Source organism: Ursus arctos, unplaced genomic scaffold (assembly GCF_023065955.2).
Source record: "Ursus arctos isolate Adak ecotype North America unplaced genomic scaffold, UrsArc2.0 scaffold_28, whole genome shotgun sequence".
Lineage (NCBI taxonomy): Eukaryota > Metazoa > Chordata > Mammalia > Carnivora > Ursidae > Ursus > Ursus arctos.
This window is the reverse complement of record NW_026622963.1, coordinates 5,350,336-5,371,999: the sequence shown is the minus strand read 5'-3', so window position 1 is coordinate 5,371,999 and position 21,664 is coordinate 5,350,336. Positions and strand designations below refer to the sequence as shown.

General features: G+C 53.7%; 1 protein-coding gene across 1 annotated transcript in view; it reads right to left on the bottom strand.

The window, feature by feature from the left end:
- PAQR5 (progestin and adipoQ receptor family member 5) overlaps positions 1 to 21,664 on the bottom strand; it is a 72,639-nt gene that overhangs the window by 10,036 nt on the left and 40,939 nt on the right. Inside the window, exons 3-5 of the mRNA XM_026478401.4 lie at positions 13,034 to 13,161; positions 10,248 to 10,453; positions 6,142 to 6,268 (exon numbers count right to left, since the gene is read on the bottom strand). Coding sequence (XP_026334186.1) covers positions 6,142 to 6,268; positions 10,248 to 10,453; positions 13,034 to 13,161 — 461 coding nt within the window. The remainder of the gene's footprint in view (positions 1 to 6,141; positions 6,269 to 10,247; positions 10,454 to 13,033; positions 13,162 to 21,664) is intronic.

Sequence of the window (21,664 nt, the reverse complement as noted above, 5' to 3'; positions counted from 1 at the left end):
TATGGCGTGGGACATGGCAGAGACTTCCTCATCCGCCTCCTGAGCAGTCAGGGGACCCTCCCGTCCCCCAGGCCGGTGTGTTATGCTTAGCCCTCGGGGTAGCCAAGCATGAGGTTCCCTGCCCCAGAGTAAGAGGCAGCCGCTGTGGGCCCCGAGAAGGGGCCCAGCCTCCAGGGATAAGCACCAACTTCCCTCAAGCCTATGTCTGCATGTCTCTCCTTTCCTGACCCCATCCTAAGTCAGAGAAGCACATGGCAGTCATGGAGTAGAGAAGGAGGAGAAGCCGAAGGAAAAGGAGGAAGAGAAATAAGGGACCTCAATGTATCATCCCCCCAAACAAGACCCGCAGCCTTGGAGTAAACCACCAACCCTGGGAGAGGTGGGGCGGCACCGGGCCATGATTCACATGCAGTGTCTGGCCTGGACGGCCTGGGTTCGAACCCTGCCTCTGCCCTTTGTGATCACGTGACCCCAACAGGTTAGATAACCTCTGTGCACCTCAAAATCCTTGCACGTAACACAGGGACACCAACCGTACCCCCTCGCGGGCTTGTTGCAAGGATTTGATGAAACTATACTTGCAAGGGGCTTACTCATGTCGCAAAGGAACACTGGCTAAACGGCAGCTCTTAATAAAAGATGTGTAGTGGGATTCATTCTCTTCCCTTCCCCACCTTACAGCTATGCTGTGCCAGAAAACAGGAACAGGAAGAACAGACAGGTTCTGGGAGACTTGCCTGAAGTCAGATGAACTGATAAGAGGCGAACCTAGGATTTACACCCAGCGAGGTCCGAGGTCCGGCTTCCAAGTTTCACAGCCCCACCCCTCCGGCAGGCTGAGCAGGCCTCGGACCACTACCCAGCCTTCATCCTTGCCTATACCCCCTCTGCCCCAGGGAGCAAATGGGACACACGCCCCCTGCCCCCCACAGCCAGAGCCTGTCTCAACAGCTTTCGCAGCCTACCCTGTCCAACCCAGTCCAACCACAAGCCCGCTCCCTCCTTCCCCATGCACGGTCACCGTCTGTCCTTCCTGGGTTCGAAGAGGCTCACTAGGAAAGCATGCTCTTTCTGTGACCACTTACACAGGAAGAAAGCTGGCTCTGGCTGGCGAGGGCCATCCCCCAAACCATGGATTTCCTGTGACTTGAGACAACATTTCGCCCGGCCTGATAAAGTGCTTCCCCAGGGGCAAACGAACCAGCCTCTCCATCTGCAAAGCCGAGTCTACAGGGAAAAAAAGGAGAAAAAGCAGAACAGAAGAGAGACAGCAACAGAGAATAAAAGGCAGAAGGGCCAGCAGCCACAGAAGGGGGCCTCCCACGACCAAGGTGCAATTCCACAGTTAGCCACAGGGTGTCGCCCCAGCCAGAGATTCCGGGAGATGCCCCCAAGCCTCCAAAGCCCCACCTGGTAAGACAGTCCCTGCACCACCGAGTGGAGAGACCAGTTTACAGGAAGTCAGGCCTCCTCTGCCTAGAACCAGGTTGGCAGGAAACACCGGATTTTGGCAGAAGCCTCCACCAGGAGAGGGTCAATGCTGCATCGGTCTGTTCTAAAACCTGATAAATCTTGTTGCAGCAAAGCCGGTGGGATTTGCCAGCAAATTCTAGAACCAGGGCTTGAAACCAGTAGGCCTTGGAAACATTCTATCGCAGAGGGTGCATGTGTATATGTGCGTGTGTGTGCGCGCGCGCACGTGTGTGATGACGGCTGTTCCAGTGTATGGGTGACATCGCGAATGCAGACATTTCCACATGCTGGCCCCTGGGCCTAGTAGCACTTTGTCATCTGGCTGAGCCGTCCGACCTCTGGAGGTGTCTGAGAACCACTGACTCCTGTCTCCAGCTCTGACCTCTGAACACTCTCCCGGGTCTGCTCCCGGCCACTCTAAACGGCCACCGCCACGGCACAGCTCTCACAGTGCAGTGCACTTTCCACCAGGGATGAAAAGTCCCCTCTCTCCCTCACAGCACTGACCGCAGGGCATTGCACTGGGCAACTATTTGTCAAAACAAAACAACGTTTGGACGCCTCGGATAAACGAGGCGAATGAAGTGCCTGCGGTGACTTGTGATGGACAGCAAACTCCGGGTGACTGATGTCCCTAAGGGAGTGAGGACGCCTTCCTAGGCTTCCGGGTGTCCGGCCGGAGGGGCAGGCCAGGTCTCCGTCACCCCATCTTGCTCAGAGAGCCACAGAGAGGTCCTGCGTTCTCTCCTCTCCCTTCTCAAATGCTACAGAAGAAGCAAGCAGGTTTCTGGAACATTCTTTTGAACTAGATTCAAGGGAGTCCACAGGGCTCTATGGGGAGATTTTCCTCAAGGACAGGTACCACAAAGGAATGAATGCCATTGAGACCGTGATATTCTGGTAGGCAGGTGAATAACTCAAAACCACTCCGGAGGTCTGTGGTCTGCTTCTTGCTCAGGGAAGGAGATGGCGGTTCTCTGCCTGGCCACACCGTGGACTGCTGGAGCCCGGGGCCGAGGCAACGTGGGCTTGGGGGAGGAGGAAGGCCAGGAGAGAAATCTTGGAGAAGACTCTGAAGCCCTGGCGTGGTAGAACGCCCAGAGACATCTCAGCTGCCCTTGTTTAAGGTGAAGCCAGAAGTCTGTGAAATCCAGGACCGCAGGGCGCCCTGGCCCTCCTCTCCACCTGCGTCTCCGGAAGTGAAGGGGGGCCGAGTCACTCGAGCACAGGAGCTAGCTTTCTCACTCCTCAGACCCTGAAGACGAAGAAAGGGATGAAACCAGGGAAAAGAAGAGGACCAGGTGAGAAGGGACCCCAAAGGGCCCTCCGATGGGACATCCCACTCTGACTCTGGCCCCCTGCCTCGGCTTTCTTCAGCACAGGCCTCCTCCAGCCCCCACACCGGAAGCCGTCGACACGCCTGGAAGCCCCTCGGCTCAGAAGCTGAGGCCATGGAACGGCCCTCCTGCAGAGACCGCTGTCCTTCACCAGCACGGGACCAGTCCACAGCAGGACACACGAGGCACTTCAAATCCCAGCCACTGTTGGAGACCCTCTCTAGCCACGCTCCTCCTTCCAGCTGTGTGGGCTCCAGCAACTCTGGAGCCCCCTGCCGCCTCCCAGGGCCGTCTTCTCCGGCCCCCTCACCCTGGGCAGGTTGTTTGCTCTGTCCCAAGGGCCCTTCCCTCCTCTCCAGCTAAGGTTTCAACCTCCCTCAATACTCAGTCCTAGTACCACTCTGCAGGAATGTGTGTATCCAAGCAGGTGTCATTTTGTATTATCATTATTTGCATACATTACATTCTGTAATGCTATACTCTAGATGCCATTTCCTTTGGCTTTTAGAGGAAATGATGACTCCATCTGGGCTTCTGGGGGGTCTGCAGTCGGCTTCAACTACTACACTGGGTGCTGTCTTAGGGCAAGGGCTGTGCCTCACTCTTCCTGGTATTCCCAGATCTTAACATGATGCCTGGAGTATGGCAGGCATTTAAGGAATGTTGAGTGGTGGGTTGTTTGGCTGGTTGGTTGGATGGATGGATGGATAGATGGATGGATGGATGGATGGATGGATGGATGGATGGATGGATGGATGGTTGGATGGTTGGTTGGATGGATGGATGGATGGATGGATGGATGGATGGATGGATGGTTGGATGAATGGATGGATCAATGGATGGATGGATGGATGGTTGGATGGATGGATGGATGGATGGATGGATGGATGGATGGATAGGTGGATGGATGGCTGGATGAGTGCACAGGTGGATGGATGAGTGGATGGATGGATGAATGGCTGGCTGGGTTGGGTGGGTAGAAGGATGGATGGATGGATGGTTGGTTGGTTGGATAGGTGGATGGGTGAACGGGTAGGTAGATGGATGGATAGGTGGTGGTTGGGTAGAGGGATGGTGAATGAGGAGGTGGATGGATGAATGGTTGGACAGACGGAATAACAACAGATGTGACCCATAAGTAAACAAATAATCCATTTCATTGACAAGGGAGAACCCTCCAAACACAGGCATCAAGAGATTCCTGGCTAGTCTGCTCTGCCAAATAAGTATGTCCAAACGTAACAGGCGTGCCGCGTGCAGAAGACCCATTTATTATTAACAACCAGGATGGACGTCTGGCTAGAAGAAAGCCATCTACCCTGGTGGCTTATAGGTGATTCAGAAAGCTTTAAGAAAAAAAAAAAAAGGCAGCAAATTTGCTTTGGGCGTTCCTAGGAAAACAGTCCTGGATCCTGAACTCTGGGACTGTTTCTTCAACACTCATGGCGCCTTCCATGCCCCCTCAGCCCACCGTGCTCACCTCTCTCCAGTCCTAAACTGCAAACAGCACAGCTGCACAGCCAACAGGAGCTAACCAGACAGGACCGTGACTCATCCAGGTGTGTCTGCACATCGGGGCCCCATGCCCCCAGGGCCTCTTCATCCCTCCTGGGCTGTTGCTGGCATGCTGGTTACTCTCCTGTGTGTGTGTTATGCCTTGTCTCACCAAGGCAGGGCCCGACCCCCACCTCCCCATCAGCCGTGCAGCCCTCAAAGCTCCAGCCTGGCACAGAGGCTGCGCTCCAGAAAGAGTTTCTAATCGACACGAGTCCTTGAGGAAGTGGGGAAGAGGCAAAAATAACCCGGTAACGTCTGATTCAGTTTCTACCCCAATGGGCAGACCCTATGTCCTCACAGCTGTAGGGGGGCCTCTGCATTTCCAGGGAGAGGGAAGAGAGTTCAGCTCCCACTCCCTCCCCCAGGCTTGTTTTCATGGGATGAACCAACCCTCCTGTTGACACTGAGCCTAGAAATGAGACGCCCTCCCACACAAAGCAACTCCACGCTCCCAACCTGTCTCAAGACAGGCAGGTGGAGACAAGTTGGGGCAAGTATTCTTTTTTTTTAAAAAAAGATTTTTTATTTATTTATCCAACAGAGATAGAGACAGCCAGCGAGAGAGGGAACACAAGCAGAGGGAGTGGGAGAGGAAGAAGCAGGCTCCCAGCGGAGGAGCCTGATGTGGGGCTTGATCCCATAATGCCAGGATCACACCCCGAGCCGAAGGCAGACGCTTAACGACTGTGCCACCCAGGCGCCCCTAGGGGCAAGTATTCTTGACACTCTTTAAGAATCTCTATCTTTCCATTTTTTAAAGAAAACCAGCTTGTCAAGTTTGAGAAACCTGCCTATCTTCGGTCCCACGACACCCAGGTGTCACCCAAGGAAAGGTGGAGCCACGATCATCGCAGAGAAGGTACAGAAGTTTCCTTCCCTCTCCCTTTCCTCCTGGGGGGCGCAGGGACAGTGGACGGCTGCCAGGAATAGTAATTCTCCGAGGTGGTTCAATGGGGAGACTCCAGCTGGCTCCCCGGAATCGAGACTGGGGACAGAGGATCGGGGGCCCCCAACCAGCCTCCCATGGGCCCTTTCCTAAAGCCACCCCCGAGAGTCCTGAGCCCAGGGAGCACCCAGCACCCCGGCACCATCCAGACAGGGCTGTCTCCCCAACACCGCCATTGGAGAGGTTCCTAAATCGTTTAGGGAAGCGGACACTTGGACAGTTCGCTGTTACGAAATGCTGAGTAAACTACAGTCGTGACCCCCCAGACAACGTCTCTTGTATTCACGCTGCGATGAGCTTTCTTGAGCGAAAGGGAGAAACCAGAGGGAATGAGAGCCGGTGACGTGGACCTTCCCCAGGGACGCGCAGCCACCTGAACATCACCGGCCAGCGGGCGTGTGTCCAGACGCGGGTCCGCTCCGTCACGGTCAGCAGCCTGCCCACGGATGGGCCGCCGGCTCTGGGCCAGGCGTGCGGGGCACGTTCCCTGTCACCCTTACATCCATCTCCCGAGGCAGGTAGACGCGTGGCCCCCATTTTACAGATGAGCAAACTGAGGTCCAGGAAAGCTAAATAAGCGACCCGCCCCGCAGCGGGACCCGCCATATCATCTGCGGGGCCCAGTGCAGAAGGCAAGGACGGGACCCCTTGTTCAAAACTCATCATGAATTTCAAGACAGTGACGGCAGCGTGTTAAGCCAAGTGTGGATCCCCTCGAATGTCCTGATGGGTGCCCGCAAAGCGGGTCTAGAACCCAGCCCCAGGCTTCCGAGCGTCCCTTCCACGGAGCATCCTCCCCCGCCCCTCGGAGGCACAGCCGCCGGGTACCTGGAGTAGCAGGAGAGGCCGGTGCTAAGGATGGTGTTCAGCACGGCCAGGGGCACGTAGCAGTCGTGGAAGGCGGTGCGCACCATCACGTCCGGGATGGAGTAAGCCGAGTATGCGATGGCTGAGCCTGGGGAGGGAAAAACCAGCCTTGGGCCAGAAGCCAGGCCGCCGCGGAGCCTGGACCCTTGGCAAGCCCACCGCCAGCTGGCTGAGCCCTGCTGCCACACCTCGCTTGCGCCATGCCCCCCCCCCCACCATCCTCCCTCTCTTCTCTGCCTGCCCAAACCCTACCCTGCGCGTTTACTATGAGCCCAGCATCGCCCCCGAGACTTTACGCTCGGTAACTCACGTGATCCTGACAATCGCCTCAAACATAAACCCTGCACTTAGCCTCATTTACAGATGACGACGCAGAGGCACAGAGAGGGTTAGCAACCCACCTGGGGGACACACAGCTAGAAAGCGGCAAAGCCAAGCTCCCACCCGAGGCAATTCAGTGACCTTCCCCCTTTTAACCCGAAGCTCTGCTCCATGATGACACGTCAGGGTGCTCAGCTTTTCTGAGGGTGCACCTCTCACCTGCCGATGACACGGGGCACCCCTTGTGGAAAGACAGACATTGCAGGGAGGGAGGGGCCCTGCCAAGGCAAGGAGGCGTGCAGCATCAGTGGGCTGGGGGACTGGCCAGCGGAGAGGCGGGTCTAAGAGGCTAGCCTTGGTGTTCCATTGTTCTAGGTTTGGGACTCTGTGACAGGAGGGTCCCTAAGGGCCCTCAGGAGGCCCGTCTGCTGCAGCTGTTCTTTGAAAGAACAGAAGAGACCGCTGTCCTTTCCAAAGGGGCCACGTGTGTCCGGGGACCTGGCCCAGAAGGCCTCTCCAGCTACCCTCACCAGGTCTCCTCTGGGGGACACAGCCACAGGCCTGTCGGCCAGGGCCTCAGGGGTCGGCCCTACGGTGACCTGCTACTCTGAAGACACAGAGAACGCTGGAACCCTAGCTCAGGGCTGAAGCGGGCCTCGGCCACGCCAAGTTCAAGCTTGGCCTCTGACCCCACTTGACAGACGGAGTCTGGTGCAGCCAAGTGCTCTTCCCAGGGTCACACAGGCAGAAAGGGCTGAGAGTCCCCAGGCTGCCTGTGGGATTTCAGCTGGGAACCCCCTCCAGGGGACAGCTTCTTCCTCAGCCTGACAGAAGCAGGACGTTCACTCTGGCTGGGGCCAAGGGCACCCAAGCTCTGCGCGTGACGCAAGAACGGGGGGAGCCTCAGACCCTGCCCAAAATGGCAGTGGGAAGCCAAAAGACTTCTAGTAAGAAATAGACATTCGGTCTTCTCCACTGTTCCTGGCGCGGAGCGCTTAAAACCCCTGGAATTTCCTAAGCCAGGAGCCACGGAAGGTGTCTTGTGTTATGTTCATGAGGTGATCTGGAAAGCCCCTGAAGGAGGGGAAGGTTTTCAGGAAAACCAACCCAGTTCCTAGAGGGCTGGAACTTCCAGCCCCACATCCCTGACCTCCAGGAGGGAAAGAGGGGCTGGAAGTTGAATCCATTGCCAATGGCCAATGTCTTCATCAATCATGACTAACGAGGTCTCCATAAAAACCCAAACAGCGGTTTAGAGAGCTTCTGGGTTGGTGACCACGTGGTGATTCAGGGAGAGGGGTGCGCTCAGAGGACACGGAAGCTCCGAGCCCTTCCCCACCCCCTGCCCTGTGCACCTCTTCCATCTGGCTGTTCCCGAGTTCTATCCTTTCATAATCACCTGGTAATTCGGTACGTAAATGTTTCTCTGAGTCCTGGGCATCTGGGAGGGTACCAGACCCTGAGGAACGCTTACGGATCCAGAAAGCCAGTGACGGGAAGGGGGACAATTCAGGGTGGCGGCTGACCCCCTGGGCCTTGGGTCGAACCTTGGCCTTGGCTCTGCCATTTACAAACCATGTGACCGGAGTAACTTCCCTTCATGGTGCCTCATTATTCTCCCCTGTAGTGTGGGTATAATGACAGCCGCCATCCCAGGGGACGGACGTCAGGGTTAAGGACACGGTCGTGGTAATGGCTGCCCTCCGATGCTAAGCGCCCGGCACCATGTTGTACGTTCCACTTGCCACGCTCAATTCCTCTTCATGCCATCCCGTGAGGAGGACACGATGCCGAGTTTGTGGACAAGAGGACTGGGACCTAGTGACGCTAAGAAACTCACCCAAGATTTAGGGGGGGTGGCGGCGGGGCCCCAATCAAGTGCACGATGACACCCCTCGTGACGTGTGTCAGGGGCCATCTAGCGGGGCCTCCAAAATGCCTGCTCTTAGCGTGAGTCTGGGCAGGTGATCAAGGGCTCTGGAAGCCTCCAGACTAAGGAGTTTGAACTTCATCCGGGACAAACGGGGGTCCTGAAGGGTCTTAAGTCAGAGATGAGCCATGGTTAGAAGATGTTGGAGAAGCCTCCCGGGGGAAGTGGGCAGGAGTGGGGGAGGGGCAGGAGGTGGAGGGGAGGCTGTTGTCAGGGTGCAGGGGAGAGGCGGGAGGGTCAGAGCAAAGCCCAGGCACGGGAGCCATCCAAGAGGAATATGGGGAAGAGACTCACCTGATCTTGCTAACAGGATGGCAGGGGCATGGGAGGGAAGGGAACTCGAGGGCTCTTTAGAGATTCTGACTTGAGAGACCAGTTTGGGGTGGAACCACGAGCCAGGAGAGGCACTGAAGAGGGGGAGCGGGTGTGCGTGGTGGGGGGGGAATGTGGACAGTCTCGGTCACACGGCTGGACACGGCATGGACCTCAGGTTAGTGGTAAACTAGGACGGGGTTGGGAGAGCCTGGTGCAGAGGTGTTGGGGGATGTTGGGAGCTCAGCCTGACGCCGGACCACACAAGAGCAGAGGCCCAAGGCCTGGTTCTGAGCTTGCCTGCTGCCAGGGCAGCAGAACGGGGGAGTCAGCCAGGGAGAATGAGGACGTGCACAGGCAGGAGGAGAAGCAGGAGTGATGGGACGGGGACCAGAGAAAGGGAGGTGGCCTGGGAGGCACGGAGGGGCCCCTACGTCAGAGGCTGGCCACAGAGCCTGGAAGAGAAGCTGGGTGTCCGCAGGCGGGGCCCCAGCAACTGCGGCTTTAGTAAATGGTAGGGGCTGGACACAGAGCCCGGAGGAGTGGGAGGTGACACGGTAAAGCCTGTGTGTGTGTGTGTGTGTGTGTGTGTGTGTGTGTGTGTGTGTGTGTCTGTGCGTGTGCGCGCGTGTGAGCGGCGCAGGGAGGGAGAGGAGGAAACGGGATGGAGGCAGGCTCCTCACGGACCCCCTCGTGGGCAAGGGAAGATGATGCCTTTGCCTTCATACCTGGAACAGGAGCAGGAGGGAGAAGAGGCCAGAGCAGGGATACTTGGGGACAAAGGGACGCCCACCAGTTGGGGAGAGAAGCGGAGCCAGAGGAGGGGCCCCCACAGTGGAGGGGAAAACAGGAGGAGGCTTGGGAGTCAACACCCAACCTCACCTGTTCTGGGTTCACCCCTCGGTTCCCATGGCACTTTGAGCACGCTGCTAACCCCTCTAAGGCTCTCGACAAGGGGGGTTCGTGACCCCCCTTCTCTGCCGGGCAGGACAGAGACCAGCCCTGACGTGCGGAGCTGGCTCACCCTGGCCTGTGATGGCAGACGGTGACGGTTGCGGAGATCTCCCCAGACGACTGTTAAACCCAGCCGATCACATATGCTTACAAAGTTAAATAACCACATTAACAAACGTAGTAACTTCCCGTGAATGCGTCTCCTCTGTCTGCGTAGAGGAATTACCGCGGTGTGCTCCGTGTCTCTCTCTCCAACCATGGGCAGGGGCATCCCACTGGTGGCCGCAGGGCGGCCATGGTGGGAGTACTTACACTGCACAGGTCAGCTACCCCCCAGATCGGGCCTTTGCTCCCCGCTGAAATCAGTTCGTGTTGGCCAGCACAGCTCTGGACAAGTTTCTTACAAAACACTCATCGGGAGCCTGGAGGAGGCATGGGCTTTCCTGCGACTCTTCCGCAAGCCCCTCCAAGCCCTGTGGTGAGCCCAGCTCCCAGGCGAGGGGCAGGCGGCTCAGGCGCAGGGAGGGGAGAAGGCAGGGGCCCCACGTACCCAGGCTGAAGAGGTTGACGGCCCCGTAGTCCAGGAAGTAGCAGATGTGCCGGGCGTTCTTGGACATGGAGCTGAAGGTGTGCGCGCAGCTGGACGCGAAGGGGTACACGCAGCTGGTGCCCATGTACACGAACAGAGGCCAGGAGTAGCTGTCATTCTGGATGTCCGTCACAGACAGGGCGGTCACAAACCTCCACACGAAGAACCTGGAACAAAGCATGGCCCGCTCAAGCTCCGAGGCTGGGGGCTCCTCTGGACGCCTCACCGGACTATCTGCTGCCCTCCATTCCCCTGAGATAACTGAACCCTGTGTGTTCTCACTTCAGTGAAATACTATGAGGGAGGGAGGATGAGTGGGATCCTATTTTGGTTGGAAATGGGCAGAAGGGGCAAGAGGAGAGCCTTTAGATTCATCTAGTGCAGGCCTCTCCCCACCTTGGAATGACAGAATCTCTCCTACAGCATCCTGCCTAAATGATTCTTCAGGCTCGGCTTGCATGCTTCTGGGGATGGGGAGCTCACTACCTCTCAAGGCAGCTCTGAGTGTCAGAACGTTCTTCACTGAGCTGACACCTGTCTCCCTGGGATCGATCTCCATTTGATCAGCCCTCGCTCCCCCTCAACGGGACCACAGAAAACTAGCCCATCAAATATCCAAGGCAATCTTCATAACCCCTCCTCGCCTCTTTGAACTTTACATTAAAGAATCCCATGGCATTCAACCACTCCTCAGAGGATCCATATGGGGCCTGTCACCAGTCCTGTGGTTTGTCTTTGTCCCTTTGCAGGAAGGCTCCTCAAACAGAAGCAACCTTCCGGGGTGGGGGGGGGGGCTTGAGAGTCTAGAAGACAACAGGAAGATCTTCTCCCTCCTCTCCAGGCCATTCCTCCGCTCACACTGCCATCGCCTTTCTGAGTGGACTGGTCCCATGCTGCGACCTGCTGCGTCTAGGTCTCTGGGTCCACCCCCACATGGAGACACAGCACAGCTCCGCACCAGATCTGCCCGCCCTATGACCCAGGCAGGGGGGCTGCCGGCAGAGCTGCCCACTTCCACAGACTGCCCGCTGCCAGAAAGCCAGCGCCTCTGCCCACGGGCTCTCCCAGGGAAGGAGACTCCAAAGCTTTTCCCACAGGAACGCAAGGAGCATCACTTCATCTTCTGGCTACACTTACGAACTTTCCCCTCCTGTCCCAGCAAAAACAGAGCTGAAAACCTGTCCAATCATCTCAAGATGACTCCCCGGCCCCACTTTCTCAGGGCATCCATCTCACTCCAGGCTCTCCCAAACCCTCCCCGCCCTGTGTTGCTGGGTGATGACCATCTCCCAAGGCCTGGCAGTGTCAGGGGGCTGAATGTAGCGGGGGGGGGGGGGAGCGGGGGAGGGCCTCGGCCAGAGCAGCCCAGCTTCGGGACAGCTACAAAGTCACCCCAACCCCACAGGGGTCCGTGCCCAGGCGCTCCAGACCCAGACAAGCAAGGAAGGGCCGGCGTTCCCCAGCAGCACAAACTGTAGAAACGCCTCGATCACTGTGGTTCATCCACAAAACGGAGCCCCGCGCAGCCTGAGAGGCCGGGGGCCGGACGGAGATGGGACAGCAGAGAGGCAGGGAAGAGCGGCAGGACGCAAGGACTCGGGGCGGGCTGTGCACACGCCCCAGGGGCTCACATCTCCAGAGGGGCTCTGGGAGGACGGACAGCCCCAAGGAGGAGAACAGGGACCAGGGGGAGACACTGACTCTGTCCCCATCTGCAAGTTATACTTTATGAGCATTTAGACTTTTTACTAATGTGTACTTAGGTTTGCTTAAATTTAAAAGGACACACACACACACACACACACACACACATAAAGTAAAATGACAAAGGGCCTCCCTGAGCAGGATCTGGAGGCCACCCTGCGCAGTCTGCGGCCCTAGGGCTTCCTTACGGATCGCCCTTGGCCACCCCAGGCCTAGACCCTCTCTCCTCTGGGGAGGCTTCTGGCTCCAGCCTTGCCCTGCATTTTGGCCCTGGATCTGTCTTCTGACTTATGAGCAAGCACGGCCTTCCCCGAGCCCACCTCTGTGTGCAGCACACCCCGAGGTTCCTCCTATTCTCTTGGCTTCTGGGCAACAATCAGCAGGGAGTCCAGAGTCTGGCCTGTGCCGGGACTTGCCACAGGATGGGAGCAAGCCGCCCCTTTCCCTGGGCCACACCTATGTCAGCCGACAGGGGTCTTCGTGGGCCTCTGAGCTGGTGGCTGCCCCATGAAAGTGCTACCTGACCAGCGGCCTCCTGGCCGCTGTGGCTCCAAAAGGATCACGGGGCCTCCACAGCTCCATGTCTGATGCCTCTTCCAATGCTTCCCCCACCCCCACCCCAGCCGCCCTGTAATCCTCACAACAACCCTGGGCAAGGCAGGGAGATCTCCTGCTTTACAGACGGGAAAACGTGAAGCTCAGAGAGGTTAAGTGACTTGCTCGAGCTCGTGACATTTTAACCAGGGCTTCTGGAGGACTCAGAAAACCTCCAAGCTGAAGGGGATAAGATCAAACCAGGCCCCGGTGCTGGGAAAGACTGGGGAGCTGCCAGGAGCCCCTTGAAATCTACTAGAATCCGTATGTTAATGCCCTCGCCCAGCTGCCAGGCCCCAACATCTCCCAGCTCCAGGCTCATGCACCACAGGGGAGTCCTTAAAATGCCAGCATGGACCCCCAGCCTTCCCAACGCCCCTGAGTTTTAAGGAAGCCCCAGTCCCCCGGGCTCCTGAATGACATGGCCGGTCAGGGAGGCTGGAAGGTACCAGAAGGGCAGCAAGTGAGTCCAGATGTTGAGGGTCTCATTGGTCATCTGGAAAAGGCTGAGGACACAGGCAGTGGCGGAGCTCTGTGGGTGTCGGTAGCCGAAGAGGATGCCCTGCTCATGGAACACCTGTGGGGGAAGAGAAAGGAGCACCGAGGTGAGGCCAGAGGGTGGCCAGAGGGTCTCAGGAGGGACAGCTCTGGTGGCGTCCAGTTTTCTCCCAGGCTGTGCACTTGAACTCTGAAGCCTGGAACACGAGACCCCAAGTCCTTGGGCTGTCAAGCTGCTTCCCTCCCCCACTTCTCTCCTCCTTCCCGTAGGTTCTAAAATCTCATGTCCTTCCAGAGGCCTGGAGCGGCTGGAGGAGGGAACGCAAGACCCCGGCTCCCTTTGGTAATCCAGCCAATCTCCACATTCCCAGACAGGCACACTTACTCTTGTCATGAATATTGCCTAAGAATCTGGTTTTGCGCCCTCTGCCTGGGGCCTACAGCCCAGTCTCTGGATGCCTTCGTGGTTGGATGGCATATACGCTGTCTGTCTGAGCCAACATGCCCCAGATGTCAGGAGCTGGTGGGAAGGTCTCTGCAGAAGATCCCCGGCCAGGGCCAGGATATATTCACCCAGGCGCTTCATAAAGGCCTTTTGATGATGAAGACAGTGATGGCATTAGCCTGGGATACGCGGAGCAGGGGCTGCCACAGCTGGGCCTGCCCAAGCCAGCCCCTGCCCATGCAGCCCACCTGGCACATCTCTGGGTCACCACCCCCGAGAATACAGGTGGACTGGTCAGCTGACCTGTGGGCGTCAACCCGCCCAGAGGACTCCATTGGACCCATTAAAAATGTAATTGTGAAAAGGAGGCAAGGGGGATGAACCCAGGTGCCCCTTAAAAAATCTTAAAAAAAAAAAAAAGGGACACCTCGGTTAAGCATCTGTCTTTGGCTCAGGTCATGATCCCAGGGTCCTGGGATCGAGTCCCACATCAGGCTCCCTGGTCAGTGGGGAGCCTGCTTTTCCCTCTGCCTGCTGCTCCCCGTGCTTGTGTGCTCTCTCTCTAATAAAATAAAATAGAATAAAAAATCTTTGAACAAAACTGTGAATACATTCCCTTCTTAGTTCAGTTCTGGGTTCAACTGGTCAACCAGGGGGAGGGGGACCCATGAAGCTGGTTCATGGTCCAGTGAAAAAATACTATTTGAATTAGGTTTGGGTCTTAGCTGATTAAAGCAATTTGTTCCAGTTTCTGATTCACCGTTCAATCCTGCTGACATCCCCAGTTTACAGTGGACAGGCCTCTGTCCCAGGCAGCAGGAATCCTGGCTTGCAGCTGCCCACCCCACCAGGGCCACTGACAGGGAGGCAGACGGGCCCATGGCCTTCAGCCTTCGATCCATGAGAGGAGGGTAACGCGTGCTTGGTGGGCATGCAAGGCCCTGCGGCAGAAATTGGGGGTCTATCATTCCATCTCACGTTTCAGTCTTCCCTTTATAAAAAAAAGAAGCTTATGAAGACATTGGCCTCTTATTAAAACGCGAAGACTCCAGAACGGAGCCGCTGTTATTGATGATTCATTCCTTCACATGAATGAGTTTAGCAGATCCTGTGTAGGAGATCTCATGACCAGGGACCTGCAGAGCGCTGGGCACATGGGAGCTGATGGCACGAGGGGGTGTGGGGCAGTGCTGTGGGATGACAGCCTGAACACGGGGCCCAAGGGTGGGCAGTGGATGGACGGGAGCCAGAGGGAGAGATGGTCTACAGTGCGACTCAGGGTGTGACTACCGTTCTTCTCTCTTTGGTTCCTGCATTTGGGGAAGCAAGAGAAGGTGCCGACACAGTCAAGAGCCAGAGGGGAACAGAAGGGCTGGGAAATTCACAAGCTGGACAACTTGACCGCACTTCAGAATCTTGTCCCAGACCCGGGGAGGCTACCTGACCACCAACGCCAGGACTGGGCCTGTATTGAAAGAATCTCCTCTGAACTGCTATCCTGACCCGAGACACGGATGGGAAGCCCACTAGCCATGCCATAGAGGGAGAATTTAAAGCAGCCCCTCCAAGAAAAAAAAAAAAGGAGAGATAGATAAAGAGTGGATAAAAAAAAAAGGGGGGGGGGAGTCCTTCAGTCCCAGAAGAGCCAGGTTCTGAACTGCCCCTTCCCTCCTCAACTTGAACCTCAGTTTATTAGGCCAAAATGCTAGATGCACTCTTGCTCTGAGCCCCTCTGAGCAGAGGAAAGGAGCGGCATTCCCTCCATCTTCCCGCTCCGGCCTCGCCAAGGCACTTTGCATAGAGTAGATCTTACAAGAAGACGTGTTACGTAAATCTAAGCGACCAATGAAACATTGGAAAGCAATTTTGTATTCACACGGAGTCCCAACCCCAAAAGGCAAATTGCAATCGCTGTCCTTAGTACTCTCCTAGCTGGGTCTCATTCCCAAGCAGCCCCGGTTCGCAGATGCTGGCTGATTTGCACAGTGGAATTGATCTGTAGGAATTCGCCTCGCATCCCTGGTTGCAGGCTAGGCAGTTCCATGGGAAAGGAAATCAAATGGTGTGCCGCCTATTATTTAGAATGCGAACCCCCAGGTACCCGCGGTGGAGGGCCACAGAAGCGGGTTTTCCTTTTAGTGCCTGCCAAGCCTTAGTTTCCAGGAAAGACGCCGTGCACCTGCCGGCTGACGCCTGAAATTCCACTGCGACCATTCAAACCCTTGGTTTTTCTAGCTATGAAAGTGCAAGTCAGCTGGGGAAAACCATGGAGCGTTCTGGCTCGCGGTAAATAGGAGCGGATTCTGACAGCAGGCAGCGGGGCGAGGCAGAGGGGGGGTCAGGTGCCCTCAGTGAGGCCATCCGCCCTTCCCGCCCAATCTCAAGCAGTCCTCATGGCCTTGTGAAGGACAGCCTTTCATTGTCCCCATTTCACAGAAAAGGAAACTGAGGCCCAGGGAGGTTAAGACGTTTTCCAAGCTCCCAGAAGTAGGGGGAGCCAATCTGAAAGCGGCAGACACACCACAGCCTTCATTTCTTCGGCCTCTTACGCGCTATCCTGCGGCCTCTCAGAAGGGCTCTGTAGGAGAGGAGCTCTCATCTCGTGGCTGGTGGCGTGATTTTGGACTGTCAGGTACTTCCCTGAGCCTCAGTTTCTGCTTCAAAGTGGGGTCACAGGCTGAATTGTGTCCCTCCTCCAAAATTCGTAGGTGGAGGCCCTCACCCCCAGTCCCTCAGAACGTGACTGTCTTTGGAGACAGGATCTTTAAAGAGGGGATGAAGTTAACACGAGGCTGTTAGAGTGGAACCTGGTCCGATCTGACTGGCGTCCCTCAGAAGAAGGGGTGACACCAGGGGCGGGAGCGCACAGAGGAACGACCACATGACGGGGCAGCCCGGAGGGGGCGTCTGCAAGCCAACGAGACAGGCCTCCAGAGAACCAACCTTTGTCGGCACCTTGATCTTGGACTTCCAGCCTCCGGAACTGTGAGAAGTAAATTTCTGTCTGTCCAGTCAGTCTGTGGCACCCTGTGATGGCAGCCTGAGATGGCTAAGACACGTGGGGAGGTTAGAGACGATGTGTCTAAATCAGTGCCTCGCAAACGTTCTTCCACAGGTGTCGGCAGGTGGCCTGGGGATCTTGCTATGACTCGGTGGGGCGAGGGGAGCACCTGCTGTCCTCACAAGCTCCCCGGGGCATGCCTCTGGTCACGGCCCACCCCGTGCTTCAGCATCCAACCGTCACCTCCCTGCCCAGAATCCAATTCATTGCAACAGAGAAGGTTCCCTTTAGGTAAGAGGGACAAGATGCCCCCAAAGACATGGGCACGAAAAGCCAGAGCAGGAGGGAGAGACAAGGGAGGAGTCTGGTCAGGTGTTGGCAGGCAGAAGACACAGAGGAAACAGAGAAGCCAAAGGACAGGCCGCTCGCTGATGCTCCAATTATATCCTGCCATGCAGGGAGGCCTGCAGGGTCCTTGGCACCGGCTTGGACACAAAGCCACTGTCTCATGCAAGACGGACCATGCTTTAGCCCCGGCAAGACAGAGCACTTAGGATCTCAATTAAAATACCATAAAACCGCTCGCACGCAACTCACGTGCAATTACTCGAACTACAAAATAGGCTGAAGTCATAGCCGACCGTTGTCGGTACTAAGCAATGACAGGTGAATGTCGCTGAGAACATCGGTGTCGTGTTTTTAAAAAATAAGCCTCTGATGTTGAGTCAAGAAGAAGGATGCTTTTTGTACACGTGCCCCAATATTTACAGGAAACGAAGCTACATTTCTCCTGGCTGCACATAAAAGATGGCTAAAAAGTAATTAACCAAATTACATCTCACTATCTAGGACGGAGGATCCAAAGGATATTAGCAATTTAATAGACAATAAAGTGACAAAAAGACATAAAATGTCTTAAAAAATTAATATTGCTGGTGGGGGTGTTCAGGTGGGGTGTACCAGGGTGAAAAGTCCCCTTGAATGACCAGCACCGTACACAGCACAGACCCACAGAAGAAGCAAGGAAGGACGCTGAAACACAGGCGCATCCCATCGGTTTCCCATTTGTTGTAAAAATGCGGTCTTTGATTTAAGAACCAGGAAAACAATTTTCAATTTTAGGCACTGATTTAAAAATCTGCCATGGGCTAAGCTGTGGTAACAGTATAACACGATCGGAAAGTCTGTGGCAGGCAGAATTACAGCCCCCCAAAGCTGTCCACACCCTGATTCCAGAAACTGTGACTATGTAAGGTTAGCGTGGCAAAGCGGAATGAAGGTTGCAGATGGAATTAAAACTGCAATCAGCTAACCTTAAAATAGGGAGATGATCGGGATTATCCGGGTGAGCCTGGTGTAATCCCAGGGTCCTTAAAAGCGGAAGGAGGGGCCAGAAGAAGACGGGCAGAGGGTGATGAGGCCATAGAGGAATGGGCAGAGACACCCCTCTGCGGGATTGAAGGCAGGCAGGGGCTGGGAGCTGCCGACGCAGGTGCTCTCGAGAAGCTGGAACAGGCAAGAAAACGGATTCGCCCCTAGAGCCTCCAGCAACACCTTGATTTTAGCCGCGTGAAAGTCATGTCACTTTTCTAACTTCCACAACAGTACGATAATAAATTTACCCTCTTTTTAAAGCCACCAAGTCTGTGGTAATCTGTTCTGGCAACAAGAGGAAACTAATACAAGGTCAGAATTCGACCCGAAATCCAAAAGCAATTTGAGAGCTGGAAATAAATGGCAACATGCGGTCTCAGCTTCTTACTAGGAGGACTGATGACTTCCTTTGGAACAATTCAAAGATGATGTGTGACATTCTCCGAAGCTTCTCCAGTGCGGGACATCTTGCTGAAACGCATCTCAAACCTGACCATAAACTACTCCGATTCACACCATGGGAATGCCAAGTAAATGCCATTACATTCTTAGATTTCATCTAGACAAGATGCAAGATGATGGAAAGAAATCAGTGAAAGGGAGGGTCCTCAAATAGAGAGCAAGCCCCGTCTTGGGGAGGAAATGACATTAACTTTGAGTCTGAGCGCTTCACGCGTATTCGTTATGGGATGTTGTTAGCAAAAGCTTTCAGAAGGTTTGGCCATTTCACTTTTAAAGGGATTCAAAGTACGCATTTATTATCTTAGGTAGGTATAGGCTTTTTCTAAACCAAAGAAGCCACATGTGAAATATGTAACAAAAATGACATTTAAATAAAACAAAACTTAAAAAAAAAGGAACACAAGCATCTCTGAACAATGAAAGGGAAAACTCACATACAAATAATCCTGAAATTAGCTTCCATACAGATTACTTTTCAGAGAATTATAGATTATAGTATAATTTTGACTAAGCAAAATATTGCTCTTTTCAGTTTTCCTTATGGTATCTTTTTTCTTAAAAAAAGAAAAATCAAATTTAAGTACTTTACGGATCTAGATATTGTGTTAAGAGAGAGTAAAAAGAGCCATATAGAAGAGGGTAACCTATATGTGATTAAAAAATAATTTTTCTTTTTAATCGTAATTATCATCTACGACCTCATTGTGTTTGAACTTGATAAAATGTATAGTTCATTTCTGATTCTAAATATGGCTTTAAGAATATTTCTTGATAATTTCAGTTGCTCTAAGTTAGCAGAATTGAGCAGAAACTTGGCAGAAGCTTCTCCCAAATGCAATTAATTAAAAACAAAACAAAACTAAGACTCAGTGACTCAAGAATAGAGGTTTAATTTGGAATCACTATAAAGAGAACACAAATTACGTGATAATGTTGATTACAGCAATATAACCCATAATTTTACTGAAGTAAAGGCAAAAAAGTAAATGGAATGGAATAAGCATGTAGTAATTTATAAATTATGTGCGTCTTAATTTGCTACTCACCCAAACATCACTAATACCATCAACGTAACATCCGGGTATGTGCAACAATCATTAAATTTAGTTATCTTTGATGTTTTGCTGACTTCCACTATATAAAAATTAGAGCTCTACATATACTCTTTGGGGATTATGAAGGGATATTTGTCAAGGGAGAACAGAACCATCCTATATAACAGTTTGCTAACTCCGTACGTGACTTACCCATTCAGACACACAGTCTGTGGTCTCCGTGGTTCTCCCGATTCAGACCCAGCCCACGGTAGGAGCAGACCCTGTTTCATCGGATCATCACGAGAGGACTACACGGTCAAGACTGTCAACCCCCTTTTATAGGTAAGGAAGCTGAAGCTCAATGGGAGAAGTTTCCAAGGCCATTATTAATAACAGAACCCAGATGCAAACGCCAGTCTGTTGGCTTCCAAATGCCCATCACACTTCACTGCATCCACCCAAGGGAAACGGGCGACTGTTCTAGCTGATGGAGATGCTAAGTGTGAGCAGAGTTCTCAGAAGGGAGAGATCCCTGGACCCAGAGTGATGGAGGAAGAACCGGGAAGAATGGCTGGGGGCCTCCCAGCTTGGGAAGAATGATGGACCATTAGATGTCACAAAAGATCCTTCTGACTAAACCAATTAAAACGCTGGATGAACTCTGCATCGTGTGCTGGATAAATGTGTCAGCGAGAAGACAGCAAAAGCAAGAAAGTCACAAAGCCCCTAACAGAGGGCAGCCAGGAGCCCCGTTCAGCACCAGAGTTTCTGCTGCCAGGCTCTGCCAGTAAGAGATGAACCCCAAGGCCCATCAAAGGCAGGCCTTGCCATTAAGATTAGGACCCTAAAGATGAGAGAAGGTGAAACAAATCTCACCAGGCAGAAGGAGACAATAAGGAAAATTGTCTTTCCGAAACAATCTGGCCCCAGAATTCACAACCATCGGCTAGATTTCAAAGAGTTTCTGATCCAAATCCACGCTACCTCTACGGTCCAAGAAATCGCCAGTAGTAATATTAAAGTGGTCACAAATAAACAGAGGTCAAAGTTCTGCGGCTCCCTCAGGTACGTAACGAAAGCAAATACAGATCCTTTCGGGAGGATTTCTACTTTAACACGAGCATGCAAACGACACCAGGCCTCAGAAACCACAAAAACCGTGGCTGGCAGAAAGAGGGCTCGAGGAATAGAGGCTGAAATATAAAATCAGTATGGTCAATATGTTTAAATAAACAGCTTAAAAATACGAATGCAAACGAACAGACTTAAAAGGAACCTAATATAACTTGGAAGTTAAGAAACCTTGAAATAAAAAGTCATTGAAGGGATAAATAGCAGACTAGATCTCGCTGAAGAGAAAATTAGTGAACTGAAAGCAGATCCAAAGAAAGCAGTTCAGAGAGATTAAGAGAGAGATACAAAAATCCAAGGGCGCCTGGGTGGCTCAGTTGGTTAAGCAACTGCCTTCAGCTCAGGTCATGATTCCAGGGTCCTGGGATCGAGTCCCACGTCAGGCTCCCTGCTCAGCAGGGAGCCTGCTTCTCCCTCTTCCTCTGCCCCTCCCCCCACCCATCCTTGCTCTCTCTCTCTCATAAATAAATAAAATCTTTTTTTCAAAAAAAATAAATAAATAAGAGACAGACTATTTCTCCAGAAAGAGAAAAACACAACGGTTTTGTTATGATATTTGAAGACAAACTGATAAGCTTCTAGGAGTTTCTGAATGTTGCCAGTGGTCAGATCCAAGAAGTGAGGTGTGGCAGGGACAGCTGATGCTCACCAAATATTCCATCTGCTTTCCTACAGTTCTCAGCCTTTTCTGCAGTTAGGCTGGGGCCACGTGACTATTACTACCCAATGCGACATCTAGGCCAGGTCAGTTCAAAGCAGGGTGTCTTCTTGTAGTAGATATCACGATGCCCTCAGCAGGGAACCCTTCCCTCCTTCAGAACTGAGCCACCCATCCCTCCGTGGAAACTGCTTTTCACCAAAGGCCACTACACTGACCACATTGTACTCCCTGCCCAGGGGCAGCACACACAGCCACTGATAGTGGATATGAAGTCCTGGCCTCCTTTACTCATTTGGGACAAGTCTGAAGGACGCACCCCATTCTAGAACATTCTGTGCGATCAGCTGACACCTTGCCCTTCCTGCGTAGTACAATTCTTCATGTTATAATGCCGGAACAGCCACTAAACTAATAAATACAGAGCATATTTCTAGATATTAACTATAAAACAAGCGGAGGAGAACATCAGAT